Genomic DNA, 15,242 nt, shown 5'->3' on the forward strand with positions numbered 1-15,242 from the left:
GAACCATCTATTTACAGTTCATAGGGTAATCTGAATGGCACTGAGAAAATACAGTGCAGCAAAAATCTGAAAACCGGGGTAACTTAAAAAGATATATCAGTACTTTACTCAATGATAAATATCACAAATGTAAAGCTGGTGGATTTAGATTCTAACTGCTAGCATAAATTAGTAGTCATTGTTACCGTGACTAACTAAGATACAACCAAAATAACTCTTGCACAAAATTTGTGTTGTTCTATTGGCTGAATTACCGGTTAAAAGCACCATCATGTAGCTTGAATGATGTTATGCGACATAAACTCGAGACTTCACTATTGTCTGTCCAATTTTAAATCCAGGCATGATCATAAACTGAACTTTGTAGGTGGCACACTCTTTGTCGCTCTCCTTTTCTTCATTTACAGATTCCATATGTAGGCCGGAGAAAGCACTTCCTCTGTTCACAGAAAACAAGGCTGCATTAGGATCTATTGAGCGCACGGATCCTAGTAAAACCCAAATCCATTTTGCCATTTTGGCGAATAATTGATAGAATTCTGTTCTTGGGTGCCTCCCACTCATTATGAATGCTCTGTGATCCAAGTTTCTAAAGAATGACTCTTCCATTTTCGGATGGACGACGAGAAGATATTTAGCTTGACAATATTTGGCAAAATCTGAATCCGGATTCGCCATCAGTGCATCAATAGGATCATCAAACTTCAAAACATAACCTACATCATAGGAAGACAACGCAATCCCATGAAACATTCGGAGTGCAATGTAGGCCTCAAAAGCATACTTCTTGTCGCACCTTCTAGAATAAACAACACCATTCTCAATGGCATTTGCAGCCTTATCTAGGTCCCAACCCGAAGCTTTCATCAAACTGATCAATGGTTTCGCGAAATTATGAATGGATTGTGAAGCAGCCTTGTAAACATTCTGGAACTTATCAACACTCAAGACACTTGCTTCCCTCTTCACCACCCTCATCCTCTTGATATTCTCAATCAAAATTTCATTCCCCATCTCCAAGCCCTGAAGCTCTCGTTGCAGCCGAAGAATCTCACAATCTTTAGCACAATTTTGAGACTTGAGCTTCCCCAAAAATGCCTCCTTGGCCTCAATCTCAGCCTGCAATTGACTAGAAAGAGCAGCATCAAACCTCGCCTTGCTGCATTGCATTTTCTTAAACTGACGCCTGAACTTGCATAGCTTCTCAAGCTCAGCAACAACTTCATCATCCGCAGCTACAATCTTCTTTGGATCATAAGGAATGTGAGCTTGTTGCAGCTTAAGATATGCCAACTTGAGGGCAGAAACAGCATCAAAGATATTCTTTAAGGCCTCCACACCATCATTGCCATCATTGTCTTTTGCCACAACTTTAACCAGGTGGGGATGCACTTTAAGATCATAGGTTCTAATCTCCTCACTTGTATCACTGCTGTTTCCACTCACAGGGGCATTATTACAAACAAGTTTCGTGTGTAATTGCAAGGGATTGAGATTTGGGGCTTCCGAGGAGAATACCCCAATAGATTTCAGTTTACAAATTTTGGTGGCGAACTTTCCTATGATTTCTGTGATAGTGTTGGTGCTTTCCATCCCAAGAGACCAAGAAAATTGAAAAAGATCAAAACTTTGAAACTCACTCAACTCACCTCAACACAAATGGATCTAACAGTGATTCCTTTTTGCTTTTTTCCTCCAACAACAAACAACTTTGCTCAAAGTCAAACTCTTTGAAACTAAAGAATAAAACTCAACGAATTTAGTGAAGTGGGTTTTGTTAGCCACATTGCACAAAAAAATCCAATAACTCAAACAAGAACCAGTAGTTCAAATAAAGTTTCACACTTCAGAAAACTAAGCAAAAATCTGTTACATAAAAATGAAGGAAGATGAAGATGCTACACATACCCTATATGATGTTCAACACAAAGGACAAGAGTGTGTTGAAAAATCTCACCAGAGTGAAAGTGTTGCAGTGAGTGAATGTTACAAACAAAAGAGCGTTGACTGTTGTGTTGATCAGTGTTGACTGTTGAGACTGAGTGCTGTTTTTTGTGTTTGGCTTTGCCACCCTTTTCTGTGTGTCTGGCAATTTGAAACTTCATGAGTGAATGAATGAGTGCGTTTTTTCATGGAAAGAATTAATTATTTGTCATTGATTACTATTTAATGCTAAGTTTGAATTTCATGCCCTCTTTGACTGTACTTGTTAATGGTACCGGTAATCTTTGATTGTAATTATTCATTTTATTTTTTATTAAAAGCATTTGTTGAGGTATTTAATGTACATTTTTTTAAAATAAAAAAAAAAAAGAGAAAAACTTCAATAATTTGAATTTTTAATAATTTTGTAGCTTATTTATCAGAGAAATTTTACAAGTTACTCCTCTAAGTAATTTTAATAAGTATTCCTAAAAAAAGTTAAATATTACTTGTACTGCAACACATCTTCTTAGTACACTTCTAAACAAATTAAAATAAAATCTTATGATGAGTTGTCCACAATTAAAAATTGAAGAGTATATGACTGAATATTCTAGATTATTCAATCATTTTTTTATATATATTTCAAAACGAATCTAATAGTGAAAATGGGATAATTTCTTTTACGGGTGTTTAATTAATATATTTTCTAAAGATATATATTAAGATTATTATATTAAAATTTTTTAATTTTTATTTTAATGAATACACGATAAATATATTAAAAATATAATATCTAATATTTCTATAACAAATTTTTTAATTAGGACATATTAATTAAACTTATTTATTAATGTTCTAAAATACTCTATATCTGAGTGAAAAGAGTAGAGCAAAATTCAAATGAGACTTCATTCGATCACTAATTTAACACCCTAAAAGTGTGTGGGAAATTAAAAGCAGAGCCGAAATGGTTATCTGAAACTGAAAGTGTATCTTTCAGCTCATTCAAAAAACTGAAAAAGAGATTTTCTCAGTAAAAGTATCCTGAGAATACACATGCGTAGTTGGATTTGAGAAAAACAATGAAAATTATTAAGAAATAATGTGGCACGCGATGTTCTTTTTAATATTTCATATTTGGCTTCATTCAAATTCAGGGATTCGAATTTGGTAGTGTTTCCCATGCAATGCAATACAGTCGTAGCTAAATGTCTCGGAATTTATTACTTATCACACCCTTTCATCATCTGCCCTACCTCCAAACAAATATTTATGTATATTTTAAGGTGGCTAATCACAGAAAAATCTTTAAAAGTTATCCAGCTTGGGGGCAAAAGGCGCTTCCACGGTTAACAATTGTGAAAAATATTTATGATATTGTTTTAATAAATATTTGAAGTATATAATGGTATTAATTATATGATGAATTATTACAATTTAAAAATAATAATCAATTTAATACAAAAATAAAATTACAAATATTTATTATGAAAAGAATAGAATATAATTTTATATAATTACTATTAGATTACCGATTTAATTAATAAATTAATAATAAAATTAGTAATAAGTGATCTATTGTTTTAATCGAAACAATTATCGAGGGAAATAGTTAGGCATGGTTCAACAAAAAAACAATTTATCTTTATAGAACAATTCAGTTGTAATATAAAAGAAAAAAAGTAATTGATTTAGTTTAATTCAAATAAACTAATTTGTTCCGTTCAAATCACTACAATATTTTTGATAATTAGCGGTGGTTCTTAAGTAATATTGCGGCGGTTTTTTACCGCTGCAAATAAGTGCGAGCAAACAGTTAACAACAGTTTCTGTTAATCATTGGAACAAAATGTGATGGTTTCGGTGGCTAAGAGAAGGGGGGTTGAATCTTAGCTACTTTTTTTGCTTGCTAACACTTGCTGGATTTAGATGAAACTTTTCTATTTTTTTAGCTCGTCCATAGCCACGAGACATTTTCATTTTGTCTCGTCACTTGACACGAGACATTTTTTATTTTTCATCTGAACAGTAAAAACAGAATTGAAGTAGGAAGAGAGAGAAGATTACACCCAGATATATCCTGGTTCAGCTGCTAAGTGCAGTGCAGCTTACATCCAGTCTCCATCACAACAATGATGGAATTTCACTATAATCATCCAGATTACAAATTGTAAAGTGCTAACCCAACTTACAAGGGGATTCCCACAGAATCATGAAACACAACACAGATGTACAAAGGAACTCTAAGACATCTATGGCTTTTTCTTTTAATTTTGCACTCTCTACCTTTTTCCGCTCTATGACTTTTTCATACAAACCTCACTGTTTGCCTTTTTCCATGAGACTCAAGACATGACAAAATTAAACAGAAAAATACAAAACAGAAAACATTGAAGGAGAAGAGAACTGCTAGCTTAGGTAGCTCTGAGAACTCTGTGCCTTGCACTCTCAAATCTTACTCCTTGCTCCAAACAGTGGCTGTTCTCTCTTTTTAAAGAAGAGGGAAGCCTCCACACTTGAAGCCAACACCCAAACCAACTTCTTCCTCCTTCAAGAAACAGAACCGGTTCGGCCACATAGAGAGAGAAGAGATAACCATGCAATTACCTCTAGTCCTTTCTTGATCATCACTCTTTATCAATCCGAGCGCTCCATTCTTGGCTTCCTCTCCAAGATGGATTTCTGGCCCTTGATGCTTCATGATGATGATGACTTCATTTGCTTCAATCTCTGCCTCAACCATCACTTCGCCACTCTAGCTACTTCCTGTGGTGGTTGAGCAGAATCAAAGACAAGCCATGCTTCAAGAATCTCCCTTGCTGGCCGAATCTTCTTCCTTCTTTTTGAGTATGAAGGATCCGAGATTACCTCACCAAATCTAACCATATTTGGTGATTATCTCAGCCACAACATACTTTTGGTTTTCTTTTTCTTGCCATTATTAATTTGATGGTCTTTATGCATGCAACTCCTTCTTTTCGGTGATAGTAGCTTAATGTAGCTTCCATGGTTTCCTGGTTAATGACCGAAGAGAAGAGAAAGAGAGAGAGAAGAAAGAGAAAACAAAAGCAAAGCTATGAGTGTTATGATGAATAAAGTAATTAGGTGCACTACTCCATGCTTTGTGTAGTAGCGTGTAAGCTACCATTAATTGCCATCAAATCACTTTGACCTTTTCTCTCTCATATTTCCAAGGACTGCATTAACTTAACTTGATAAAATTTGAGTTCCTTCACAAGTTAAAGTGTGAAGTCCGTTGGAAGCATGCAACCAAGATTCAATGTCTTGGGTTTTTATTATTTTAACCATTGTGCCCCAATTTCATTTTTCTTTCGGACCATGGCATGCATAAAAAAAATTGGGCTATTGAATTTTGGCCCACTTATAACATTTGCTTTCCTGGTAAATTTTTGGATCAAGCATTGAGCACATAAGAAAGCATTCATTTAGGGCTTGCATCAAAAACATTCATTCTGGCCCAATTAATAATTCAGCTTCATAGCATGAGAAACATGTAGCAAGGCTTATAATTGGGCTTAAACCAGAATTTCATTTTCGGCCCAACACAAAATCTGCACAACAAAATTATTAATTAAGCAAATATGAAATAAGATCAAATTAATAATTTTGTAATTAAATATTTAATCATGTTTGTTCATCATCAAAATTAAATAAGAGTTTTCCAAACTCATCAATCTCCCCCTTGATGACAAACATTATTAAAATTGAAATGGAAAGAAATTTAAAGATTGAGTAAGGAATACTCCCTTTGAATTTGAATTTTTTCCCCTTTCTAAATGTCACATGGCTCCCCCTTAATGTATGCTTATTTTACCAAGGGAAGCATAAACCTGTAACATTTTAATCAAGCTTCAAAGATAATGTTATTTAGCATGTTATATGATGCTAAATGCTTGATTTATGAGCAGTTTTAAATTGATAATCAAAACTCATTTGATATCATAAACTGATTTTCTGCTCAATAGTTTACACACATCAACTGAGCACACAATAATGTTAAAAACATCAATTATTTTCCAGTCAAAATATCAGAGCCATATCATTTAAGTAAGGAAAATAATTTTTGAATCACACATGATCACATCAAGGCATGGCAGTTTGTTAGACATCATAGTTTAAAGGAACTGCCAAAAATAAATTTTCAAACCAACGTGTTTAAGAAAATTTCGATTTCAATAAACATGTTCATCAACAACCAGGCATTCAATAAATCAAACATCATTATAAACCAAATGCCAAATATAATAAGCAGTAGTAATCATAGTGAAACAAATATGATAGCATGTATTCTTTAAACAAGGGTGATCATGAATTTTCATCAATTGAAAATTTCATCCCTTGTTTTCAGCAAATCAATCCTTCCCTGTTTCATTTTCAATTTCAATTTTGGAAGACTAATGTTCCTCCCCCTTTTGTCATCAAGGGAAACCTGCACCAACTATGAAAAGCACAACAAAATATACATAACAAAGTAACAAGAGTGTATTAAAGGATCATAGAGCAGTGAGTATCAAGTCATGCTCATACAAAAAAAAAAAGATTGAGCCTAATGAAGCTAATATCAAATAAAAGTAAACAACAGTCATCAATCATCAGAAAGATTGAATTCTGAACTAGAATCAGCTTCATAATCCCCTGTTCCCATTTCATCATCAAAGCTCTTAATCATGAAGCCAACTCTATCATGACATTTCTTCCAAGCCCTTTCCTGTTCATATTCCAATTTTCTGGCAGTCTTGTGGGATTTGAACATCAACTTGGACATGTTGCGCATCTCATTGAGAACCTCCCGGATTGATGCAGTAACATTTGAGGGTTCAGGATGGCTCTCCAAATCACTGAGAGATGGTTCAGAAGGGACAGATTTCTTGCCTTTCTTGCCCAAAACTCCTCCTCCTTTAATCATTGAAATCTTGTTCTCAACAGTTTTATTAGTCAAATCAACCTTAAAATACTCAAATATACATGTGAGGAACATGCCATATGGAAGGTTAGCCTTTTTTGTACTTTTCACTGCTTCCCACATATGGCGTATCATAATATAAGCAAATGAAATTTGGGAAGAAGTAAGAAGAGCAAATAAAATAATAGAATCAGAAACTGTTACTCTGTGGTGAGAACCGCCTTGTGGAGTGAGAATGTGAGTGATGATACGGTACAAAAGAGAGTTCTCAGGGTCGAGTGCTCGATGAGTTGGGATTAGTCCATCCAAACCAGAGAGATTTGCACAGATGTGTTGCAAGACTGTTTGTTGTGTAATGCCAACTTGATCATCCCACTTATCAACCATGTAAACTTTTGGCCCTTCATCTTCATATCCAAGAGCAGTGCCTATGGTTTGAGGATTGAGGGTCATGTAAACACGTTTGACTTAAGAGTGAATTGAGCCATCAATCAATCGCATGTTTGCATAGAATTCCCGGACCAGCCCCGGGTAAACAAATTTTTGAATGTGAATCAGTGGTGTCCACTTCAGAGCATCAAACATGGGAGTAAAGTTGATTCCTTTGGTGGCCAGTTTCTCAAGATTTACCAAGTAAGAGAGACAGAGAGGGCGTTTCAGCAAAACCTCTTTATGAAATTCATAGAAAACACATGAGTAGAACCGAGAGGGATCAAAATGGGAGTGAGTTTTGTGAAATTTGTTCTTGAAGTCGAGAGACTCCAAATTTGCAGGTTCTCTTGTATCATGCAGAACAAAGCTTTTCGGCTGTTTCTGAGAGTTTTTTGTGTGTGGAGTAGGTCTTTTCGGCGGTGATGGTGGTGGTGAGGTATGTGATTCCTCTTCTTCTTCTTGAACACTAGGTTCCTTGTTCTTTCCTCTCCCAGAAGATTTGTGAGCGATTACCTTGCGGCGCATGGTTTCGGTCTTTTTGGAAGGAGGTGATTGAGTAGAAGAGGAGGTAGAATGAAGGTGGATATGTGTATGAGTTTGAGGTGATGAGAACGGTGGGTTTTTTGGAATGAGGGTTCGGCCACTTCTCTTGTGTGCCGTTTTCTTTTTCATGGTAGGATGAATGAAGAAGTTGAATATGAAAGGGTGGGAGTGCCGAAAGAGAGTGAGGAGAGAAGGAGGTTAGTGGTGCAATTAATGTGGATTGGAGAGAGATGATGGGGAAGTTAATAACCATAATGGTGCGGTTATTAACTAAGGGGTTTTGAAAAAGGTGGTTTCCTAGAATCAAGGGATTAGATGGAGATAGGGATTTGATTTGACAATAACCACTTCCAATGAGATTTGAAATGACAATCAAAAGATTTGATCATCATAAAATAAGGAATCAATAAAAAACTCAATGAGGGGTCAAACTTGATTTTGTGGGGTCCATTAGAAGCAAAGTCTGCGCAGCCTCCCCCTTAATCATAGCTCCTCCATCATGCCTTGTTTTTATCTTGTCCATTCCTACGAGATAAAACCGGACAGAATCAGAAATTCACAAATTTTCAACATGATTTAAATCAAACATTCCCAAGCTTTTCCTTAACAAACAGAATCTATCTTCACAGAAGGGTTTTGTAAAAATATCAGCAAGTTGTTCTTCAGATTTTACAAATTAAATATCAATAGTACCCTTTTGCACATGTTCTCTAATAAAATGATATTTGATTTCTATGTGCTTTGTTCTTGAGTGCAGAACAGGATTTTTGGAAATATTTATTGCACTCATGTTGTCACAAAATAAGGGTATGCTATTGATTTTTAATTTGTAATCTTCCAATTGAGTTTTTAACCAAATTAATTGTGAACAACAAGCAGATGCGGATATATATTCAGCTTCAGCTGTGGATAGAGCCACTGTGGCTTGTTTCTTGCTTGACCACATGTTGAGTGAGCTTCCAAGGAAGCAACACATGCCCGAGGTGCTCCTTCTATCCACTCGATCTCCCGCATAATCTGCATCACAAAACCCTATTACACAAAAATCATCAGATTTTGGATACCACAAGCCATAATCACATGTTCCCTTAATATACCTAATGATGCGTTTAACAGCCGATAAATGGGATTCTTTTGGGTGAGATTGAAATCTTGAACATACACCCACACTTTGAACAATATCCGGTCTAGAGGATGTAAGATACATTAATGAACCAATCATTCTTCTATACCGTGTCTCATCCACATCTAGGCCATCATCATCCTTTTCAAGTTTAGTGTTAGGATGCATTGGTGTTCCCATTGGTTTGGAATTCTCTAAGCCAAATTTCTTTATCAATTCTTTTGCATACTTGCCTTGGTGAATAAAGGTACCACTAGGAGTTTGTTTAATTTGGAGGCCAAGAAAGAAAGTTAGCTCTCCCATTAAACTCATTTCAAACTCACTAGTCATGAGTTTTCCAAACTCTTCACACAAGGACTCATTGGCTGATCCAAACACAATATCATCCACATAAACTTGAACAAGAAGGATGTCATCATTAGAAACTTTAATGAACAAAGTAGTGTCGGTGGTTCCCCTTTGAAAATGATTTTCTAATAGGAAGGCACTAAGCCTTTCATACCAAGCTCTTGGAGCTTGTCTAAGGCCATAAAGAGCCTTTGAAAGTTTAAAGACATGATTAGGAAAATCTTTATGTTCAAAACCGGGGGGTTGAGCCACATACACTTCTCTATCAATAAAGCCATTAAGGAAAGCACACTTAACATCCATTTGAAACATTTTGAAACCTTTATGGGCAGCATAGGCAAGAAGCAACCTAATTGCTTCCATTCTAGCTACCGGAGCAAAAGACTCATCAAAATCTATTTCCTCCTCTTGATGGTAACCTTGGGCCACTAATCTAGCCTTGTTACGAACAACTTGTCCATCCTCACCAAGTTTATTTTTGAATACCCACTTAGTACCCGTTACCTTCTTACCATCCGGATGAGGTACTAAAGTCCAAACCTTATTCTTGTCAAATTGAGCAAGCTCCTCTTGCATGGCCTTGACCCATGATGGATCTTCAAGAGCTTGTTTGACATTGTTGGGCTCCATTTGTGACAAGAGAGCAAAGTTGCTAGGTTCGGTTTACCTTTTGGTGGAGGATCTTGTGGTTACACCTTGAGAGGGATCACCAATGATGAAGTCATGAGGATAACTGATAAATTCCATTTTTAGGGTTTATCTTGTGTTGAATTTAGAGTATTTTGATGACCTTTTCTCGCATTTAGCCTATGAATTAGCATGGTTTTGTAATCTCTCCCGTATTTGTGCCTAAGTGTAAAAACATGCCTTTTAAGCCTTGTTTTGATGAATTCTAATTCCTCTTTGATTCCATAAAATGCCTTGATGTGTTTGCTAGTAATCTCAAGTTGAAATAGGCTAGACATGGATCAAAGGAGCAAGTAAGGAAGCATGCAAGTGGAGAGAAGCACAAAAGGCAAAGAATTGATCTTGGCCAAGCACGCGCACGTGCACAAGGCGCCCGCGCGCACATTGCAGAATCAGCCTGGGACGCGCATGCGTACCGTGCGCGCACGCGTCGAAGCCCGCACATGACTTCATTAAAGGAACACGTGCCTGGCGATTTGGAGGGGTTTTTCTGAACCCATTTTGGCGCCAATTACTGTTAGAAAGGAATAAAAAAGGATCAAGGATAAAGGGGAAGAAGAGAATAATCATCATCATTCTACCATATAGCATAATTAGGATTAGTTAGAGTTAGTTTAGAGAGAGAAGCTCTCACTTCTCTCTAGAATTAGGATTAGGTTTAGGTTAATCTTTTTTCTTAGATCTAGGTTTAATTCATGCTTTAATCCACTTCTCCTTTATCAAATCTTAATCTTCTCCTCTTCCTCATTCTAGTGAGATGCTTTAATAATTGTAATTCTTCATTTTGTTTTGGATGGATTGTTGTTCATTTGTTTTCTTTCAATAATGCAATTTGAGATAATTCATGATAATTGTGATTTCCTTGATTGTTGTTGTTAATTCTTTGTATTCTATTGTAGTTAGAATTAATTCTTGTTGTCAATTTACTATGCTTTTCTTTTGTGCCTTCCAAGTGTTTGATGAAATGCTTGGTTGGATTTTAGAATAGAATTTTATACTCTTGGCTTGGAAAGGTAACCTAGGACCTCTTGAGTTACTAATGTCCAAGTAATTGATGATTGGGAACCATTGACTCTAGTTCTCACTAATTGAATTAGTGGAGAGTTAGGACTTATGGGCTAGGATTGATATAGCCCATTTGACTTTCCTTTACTACTAGTTAGAGGATGATTTAATGAGATTAATCCTTGCCAATTTTCATATTGTGGTTAGTGATTAGGATAGAACTCCTTGACCACCAACCCTTGCCAAGACCTTTTTAGCCATTAGTTTACTTTCTTGCCATTTATCTTTCATGCCTCTTATCAAAACCCCAAAATAACTCACAACCAATAACAAAATACTTTATTGTAAATCCTAGGGAGAACGACCCGAGGTCCAATACTTCGGTTTATAAATTTTAGGGGTTTGTACTAGTGACAAACAACTTTTTGTATGAAAGGATTATTGTTTGGTTTAGAAACTATACTTTACAACGAGATTTCATTAGTGAAATTCTAAACCGTCAAAAATCTAATCATCAAAATGGCGCCGTTGCCGGGGACTTGCAATGGTGTTATGTTATTGGCTATTGTACATATGTGAATAGTGTAAATAGTTTGTCTTTTGCTTGTTTACTAGATTTTGTTAGTTTTATTTTGTTTTTTTTATTATGAATTCTCACTTTGGCTATGAGTTTGGCTCTAATTATGTTGTAGGTGATGAGAGCTTCAATGAGGATGTGTATCAAGGATGGGACACTCAAAGGTGGGAGGAGCCATATGCATATGATCAATCTTCATGGCAACAACCTCCACCAATGCACTATGAAGAAGAGCCATTCCATAATGCATATCAATCCAATGGCTATGGTGAATCTCCTTGTGACTTTCAAGAACCACCACCATATGCCTATGAATCTCATCCTCAACATGAACCTCAACCATTCTCACAAGCCTTTCATTACCAAACACCGCCCTATGATCCATATTCACCATATCACCAATCATCCATGCCATACTCTTATGATCATTATGAGCAAGAACCTTTAGAACCACCACAAAGTTATCAAGATTACTCCCAAGAACCACCTCAATACACACAATCTCCACAACCGTACCAAGAAGAACCACCTTCCTATTATGAACCCTCTCTCCAATAGAATGAACCTTCCTATTCACCCCAAGCCCCAATAGACGATCCTCTCACTTTGTTACTTCAAGAACAAGAAGCCATGAAGCGGGATACACTTGAGTTTGTGACCAATTTGACCAAGGTGGTGCATACTTTAGCCCACCAATGCTTGAATACTCAAGGTACTTCCGTAACCACATGTGAAAAGTCAAAAGAAGAGCAAAGCACAAAGGAGAAATTGGAAAATTCGGTGGAGAAGGAGGAGTCAAATTTTGTGTTAGAACATTTGGAGGAGCCTATGATCATTGAAGAAAAGGGAGAAGTGGTTGAAGATTTAGGAGATGTTGAAAGTCCATGGGGATGTAGCATCATGGAGAACTCTTCCAAGAAGCTTGATATCAATGTTGAGGAGTGATGAGCGGATATTTTATACGCTTTTTGGGGGTAATTTCATGTAGATTTTAGTATGTTTTAATTAGTTTTTAATAGAATTTTATTAGTTTTTAAGCAAAAATCATATTTCTGGACTTTACTATGAGTGTGTGTATTTTTCTGTGATTTCAGGTATTTTCTGGCTGAAATTGAGGGAGCTGAGCAAAAATCTGACTTAGGCTGAAAAAGGACTGCTAATGCTGTTGGATCCTGACCTCCCTGCACTCGAAATGGATTTTTTGGAGCTACAGGAGTCCAATTGGCGCGCTCTCAATGGCGTTGGAAAGTAGACATCTAGGGCTTTCCAGCAATATATAATAGTCTATACTTTGCGTGAAGATAGACGACGTAACTTGGCGTTGAACGCCAAGTACATGCTGCTGTCTGGAGTTAAACGCCAGAAAAACGTCATGATCCGGAGTTGAACGCCCAAAACACGTCATAACCTGGAGTTTAACGCCAGGAAAGGCCTCTACTCGTGGATAGCTTTGATCTCAGCCCCAGCACACACCAAGTGGGCCCCAGAAGTGGATTTCTGCACCAATTATCTTAGTTTATTCATTTTCTGTAAACCTAGGTTACTAGTTTACTATTTAAACAACTTTTACAGACAATTTTTGTACCTCATGACATTTTCAGATCTGAATTACATACTTTGTGACGGCATGAGTCTCTAAACTCCATTGTTGGGGGTGAGGAGCTCTGCAGCGTCTCGATGATTTAATACAATTCCTTTGTTTTCCATTCAAACACGCTTGTTCCCATCTAAGATGTTTATTCGCGCTTAATTGTGAAGAAGGTGATGATCCGTGACACTCATCACCTTCCTCAATCCATGAACGTGTGCCTGACAACCACCTCCGTTCTACATCAGACTGAATGAATATCTCTTAGATTCCCCAACAGAATCTTCGTGGTATAAGCCGGATTGATGGCAGCATTCATGAGAATCCGGAAAGTCTAAACCTTGTCTGTGGTATTCCGAGTAGGATTCTGGGATTGAATGACTGTGACGTGCTTCAAACTCCTGAGGGCTGGGCGTTAGTGACAGACGCAAAAGAATCAATGGATTCTATTCCAACCTGATTGAGAACCGACAGATGATTAGCCGTGCTGTGACAGAGCATAGGAACGTTTTCACAGAGAGGATGGGAAGTAGCCATTGACAACGGTGACACCCTACATAGAGCTTGCCATGGGAGGAGCCTTGCGTGTATTGAAGGATTTCAAGGAAAAGTTGAAGTCAAAGAACAAAGCATCTCCAAAACTCCAACATATTCCCCAGTACTGCAAAACAAGTAACTCTATTGTTCTCGTTTATCTTTCCAATCAAATCTAATAATTCCAACTTACAATTTTAAACACTTTGACTTCTTACAATTAAATCCAAATAACCTTGTTGGCCTCCTAACTAAGATTAATAAAATAAACATTGATTGCTTCAAGCCAATAGTCTCCGTGGGATCGACCCTTACTCACGTAAGGTATTACTTGGACGACCCAGTGCACTTGCTGGTTAGTTGTGCGAATCACAAATTCGTGCACCAAGTTTTTGGCGCCGTTGCCGGGGATTATTGAGTTTGAACAATTGAAGGCTTATTTTATTTCTTAGATTAGGAATAATTTATTTTTGTTGTTACAGAGTCGTTAAATTTTGATAGGATAGTTTCTTTTCAAAAATTTCTTATCAAAAATATTATTTTTCTTTATTAATTGTTAAATTTTCGTGAGTTTAGTGTCTTGTTCTAAGTTTGGTGTTAATTGCATATTTTATATTTTCTTTGAAAATTTCGTGTTAGTGTTCTTGGTTCTTCCTTGATCTTTAAGTTGTTCTTGATAATTGGTTATACCCTTTGGAACCTTTTTCAAAAATAATTTTTCTTGGATTGAATCTTGTGCCAAACTTTAAGTTTGGTGTTTTCTTGTTAATCTCTTTATAATTTTCGAAAATTTTCTTAAAGTTTTCTAAAAATTTTAAGTTTGGTGTTCTTTCTTTTGTTCTTGGTGTTCTTGTGAATCTTCAAGGTGTTCTTGAATTTTTCTTGTGTCTTGATCTTAAAATTTTTAAGTTTGGTGTTCCTTGGTGTTTTCCCTCCAAAAATTTTCGAAAATAAGGAGCACTAAATCTAAAAATTTTAAATCTTGTGTCTTTTGTGTGTTTTTCTCTTTCATCATAAAATTCAAAATTCAAAAAAATTTTATTTTCTAACCAATTTTAAAACTACTTTTTCGAAATTTTTAATTTCAATTTCAAATTTTCTCGAAAAATTTTTCACAAAATATTTTCAAAATATTTTTTTTATATATTTCGTTTTATTTATTCCACTTTTATAAAATAAATAAAATCAACATATAAATTATCTCTTGTATTCTATTATGGAAGTAAGTATGAATGGACAAGACAAGAGGACTCTGGGGTCATATGCTAACCCCACTACTGCTTCATATGGGAGTAGTATCTGTATACCCTCCATTGGAGTTAGTAGCTTTGAGCTGAATCCTCAGCTCATTATCATGGTGCAGCAAAACTGCCAGTATTCTGGTCTTCCACATGAGGAACCTACAGAGTTTCTGGCACAATTTCTGCAAATTGCTGATACAGTACATGATAAGGAAGTAGATCAGGATGTCTACAGACTATTACTGTTTTCATTTGCTGTAAAAGATCAAGCTAAGAGGTGGTTAAATAACCAGCCTAAGAGCAGCATAAAAACA

At 36.1% G+C, this 15,242-nt stretch overlaps 1 protein-coding gene across 1 annotated transcript; it reads right to left on the reverse strand.

Moving 5' to 3' along the window:
- Positions 1 to 288: 288 nt before the first annotated feature.
- On the reverse strand, positions 289 to 1,593 carry LOC130939566 (protein GRAVITROPIC IN THE LIGHT 1-like). Its single transcript, XM_057867658.1, has one exon. It carries the CDS (start codon positions 1,591 to 1,593, stop codon positions 289 to 291), a length of 1,305 nt encoding a protein of 434 aa, XP_057723641.1.
- Between the last annotated feature and the right edge of the window lie 13,649 nt (positions 1,594 to 15,242).

This window comes from Arachis stenosperma, chromosome 7, assembly GCF_014773155.1.
Source record: "Arachis stenosperma cultivar V10309 chromosome 7, arast.V10309.gnm1.PFL2, whole genome shotgun sequence".
Classification (NCBI taxonomy): domain Eukaryota; kingdom Viridiplantae; phylum Streptophyta; class Magnoliopsida; order Fabales; family Fabaceae; genus Arachis; species Arachis stenosperma.

Excerpts from the sequence above, each read along its gene's own strand:
- LOC130939566 (XM_057867658.1), bottom strand. The coding sequence starts at position 1,593 with ATGGAAAGCACCAACACTATCACAGAAATCATAGGAAAGTTCGCCACC.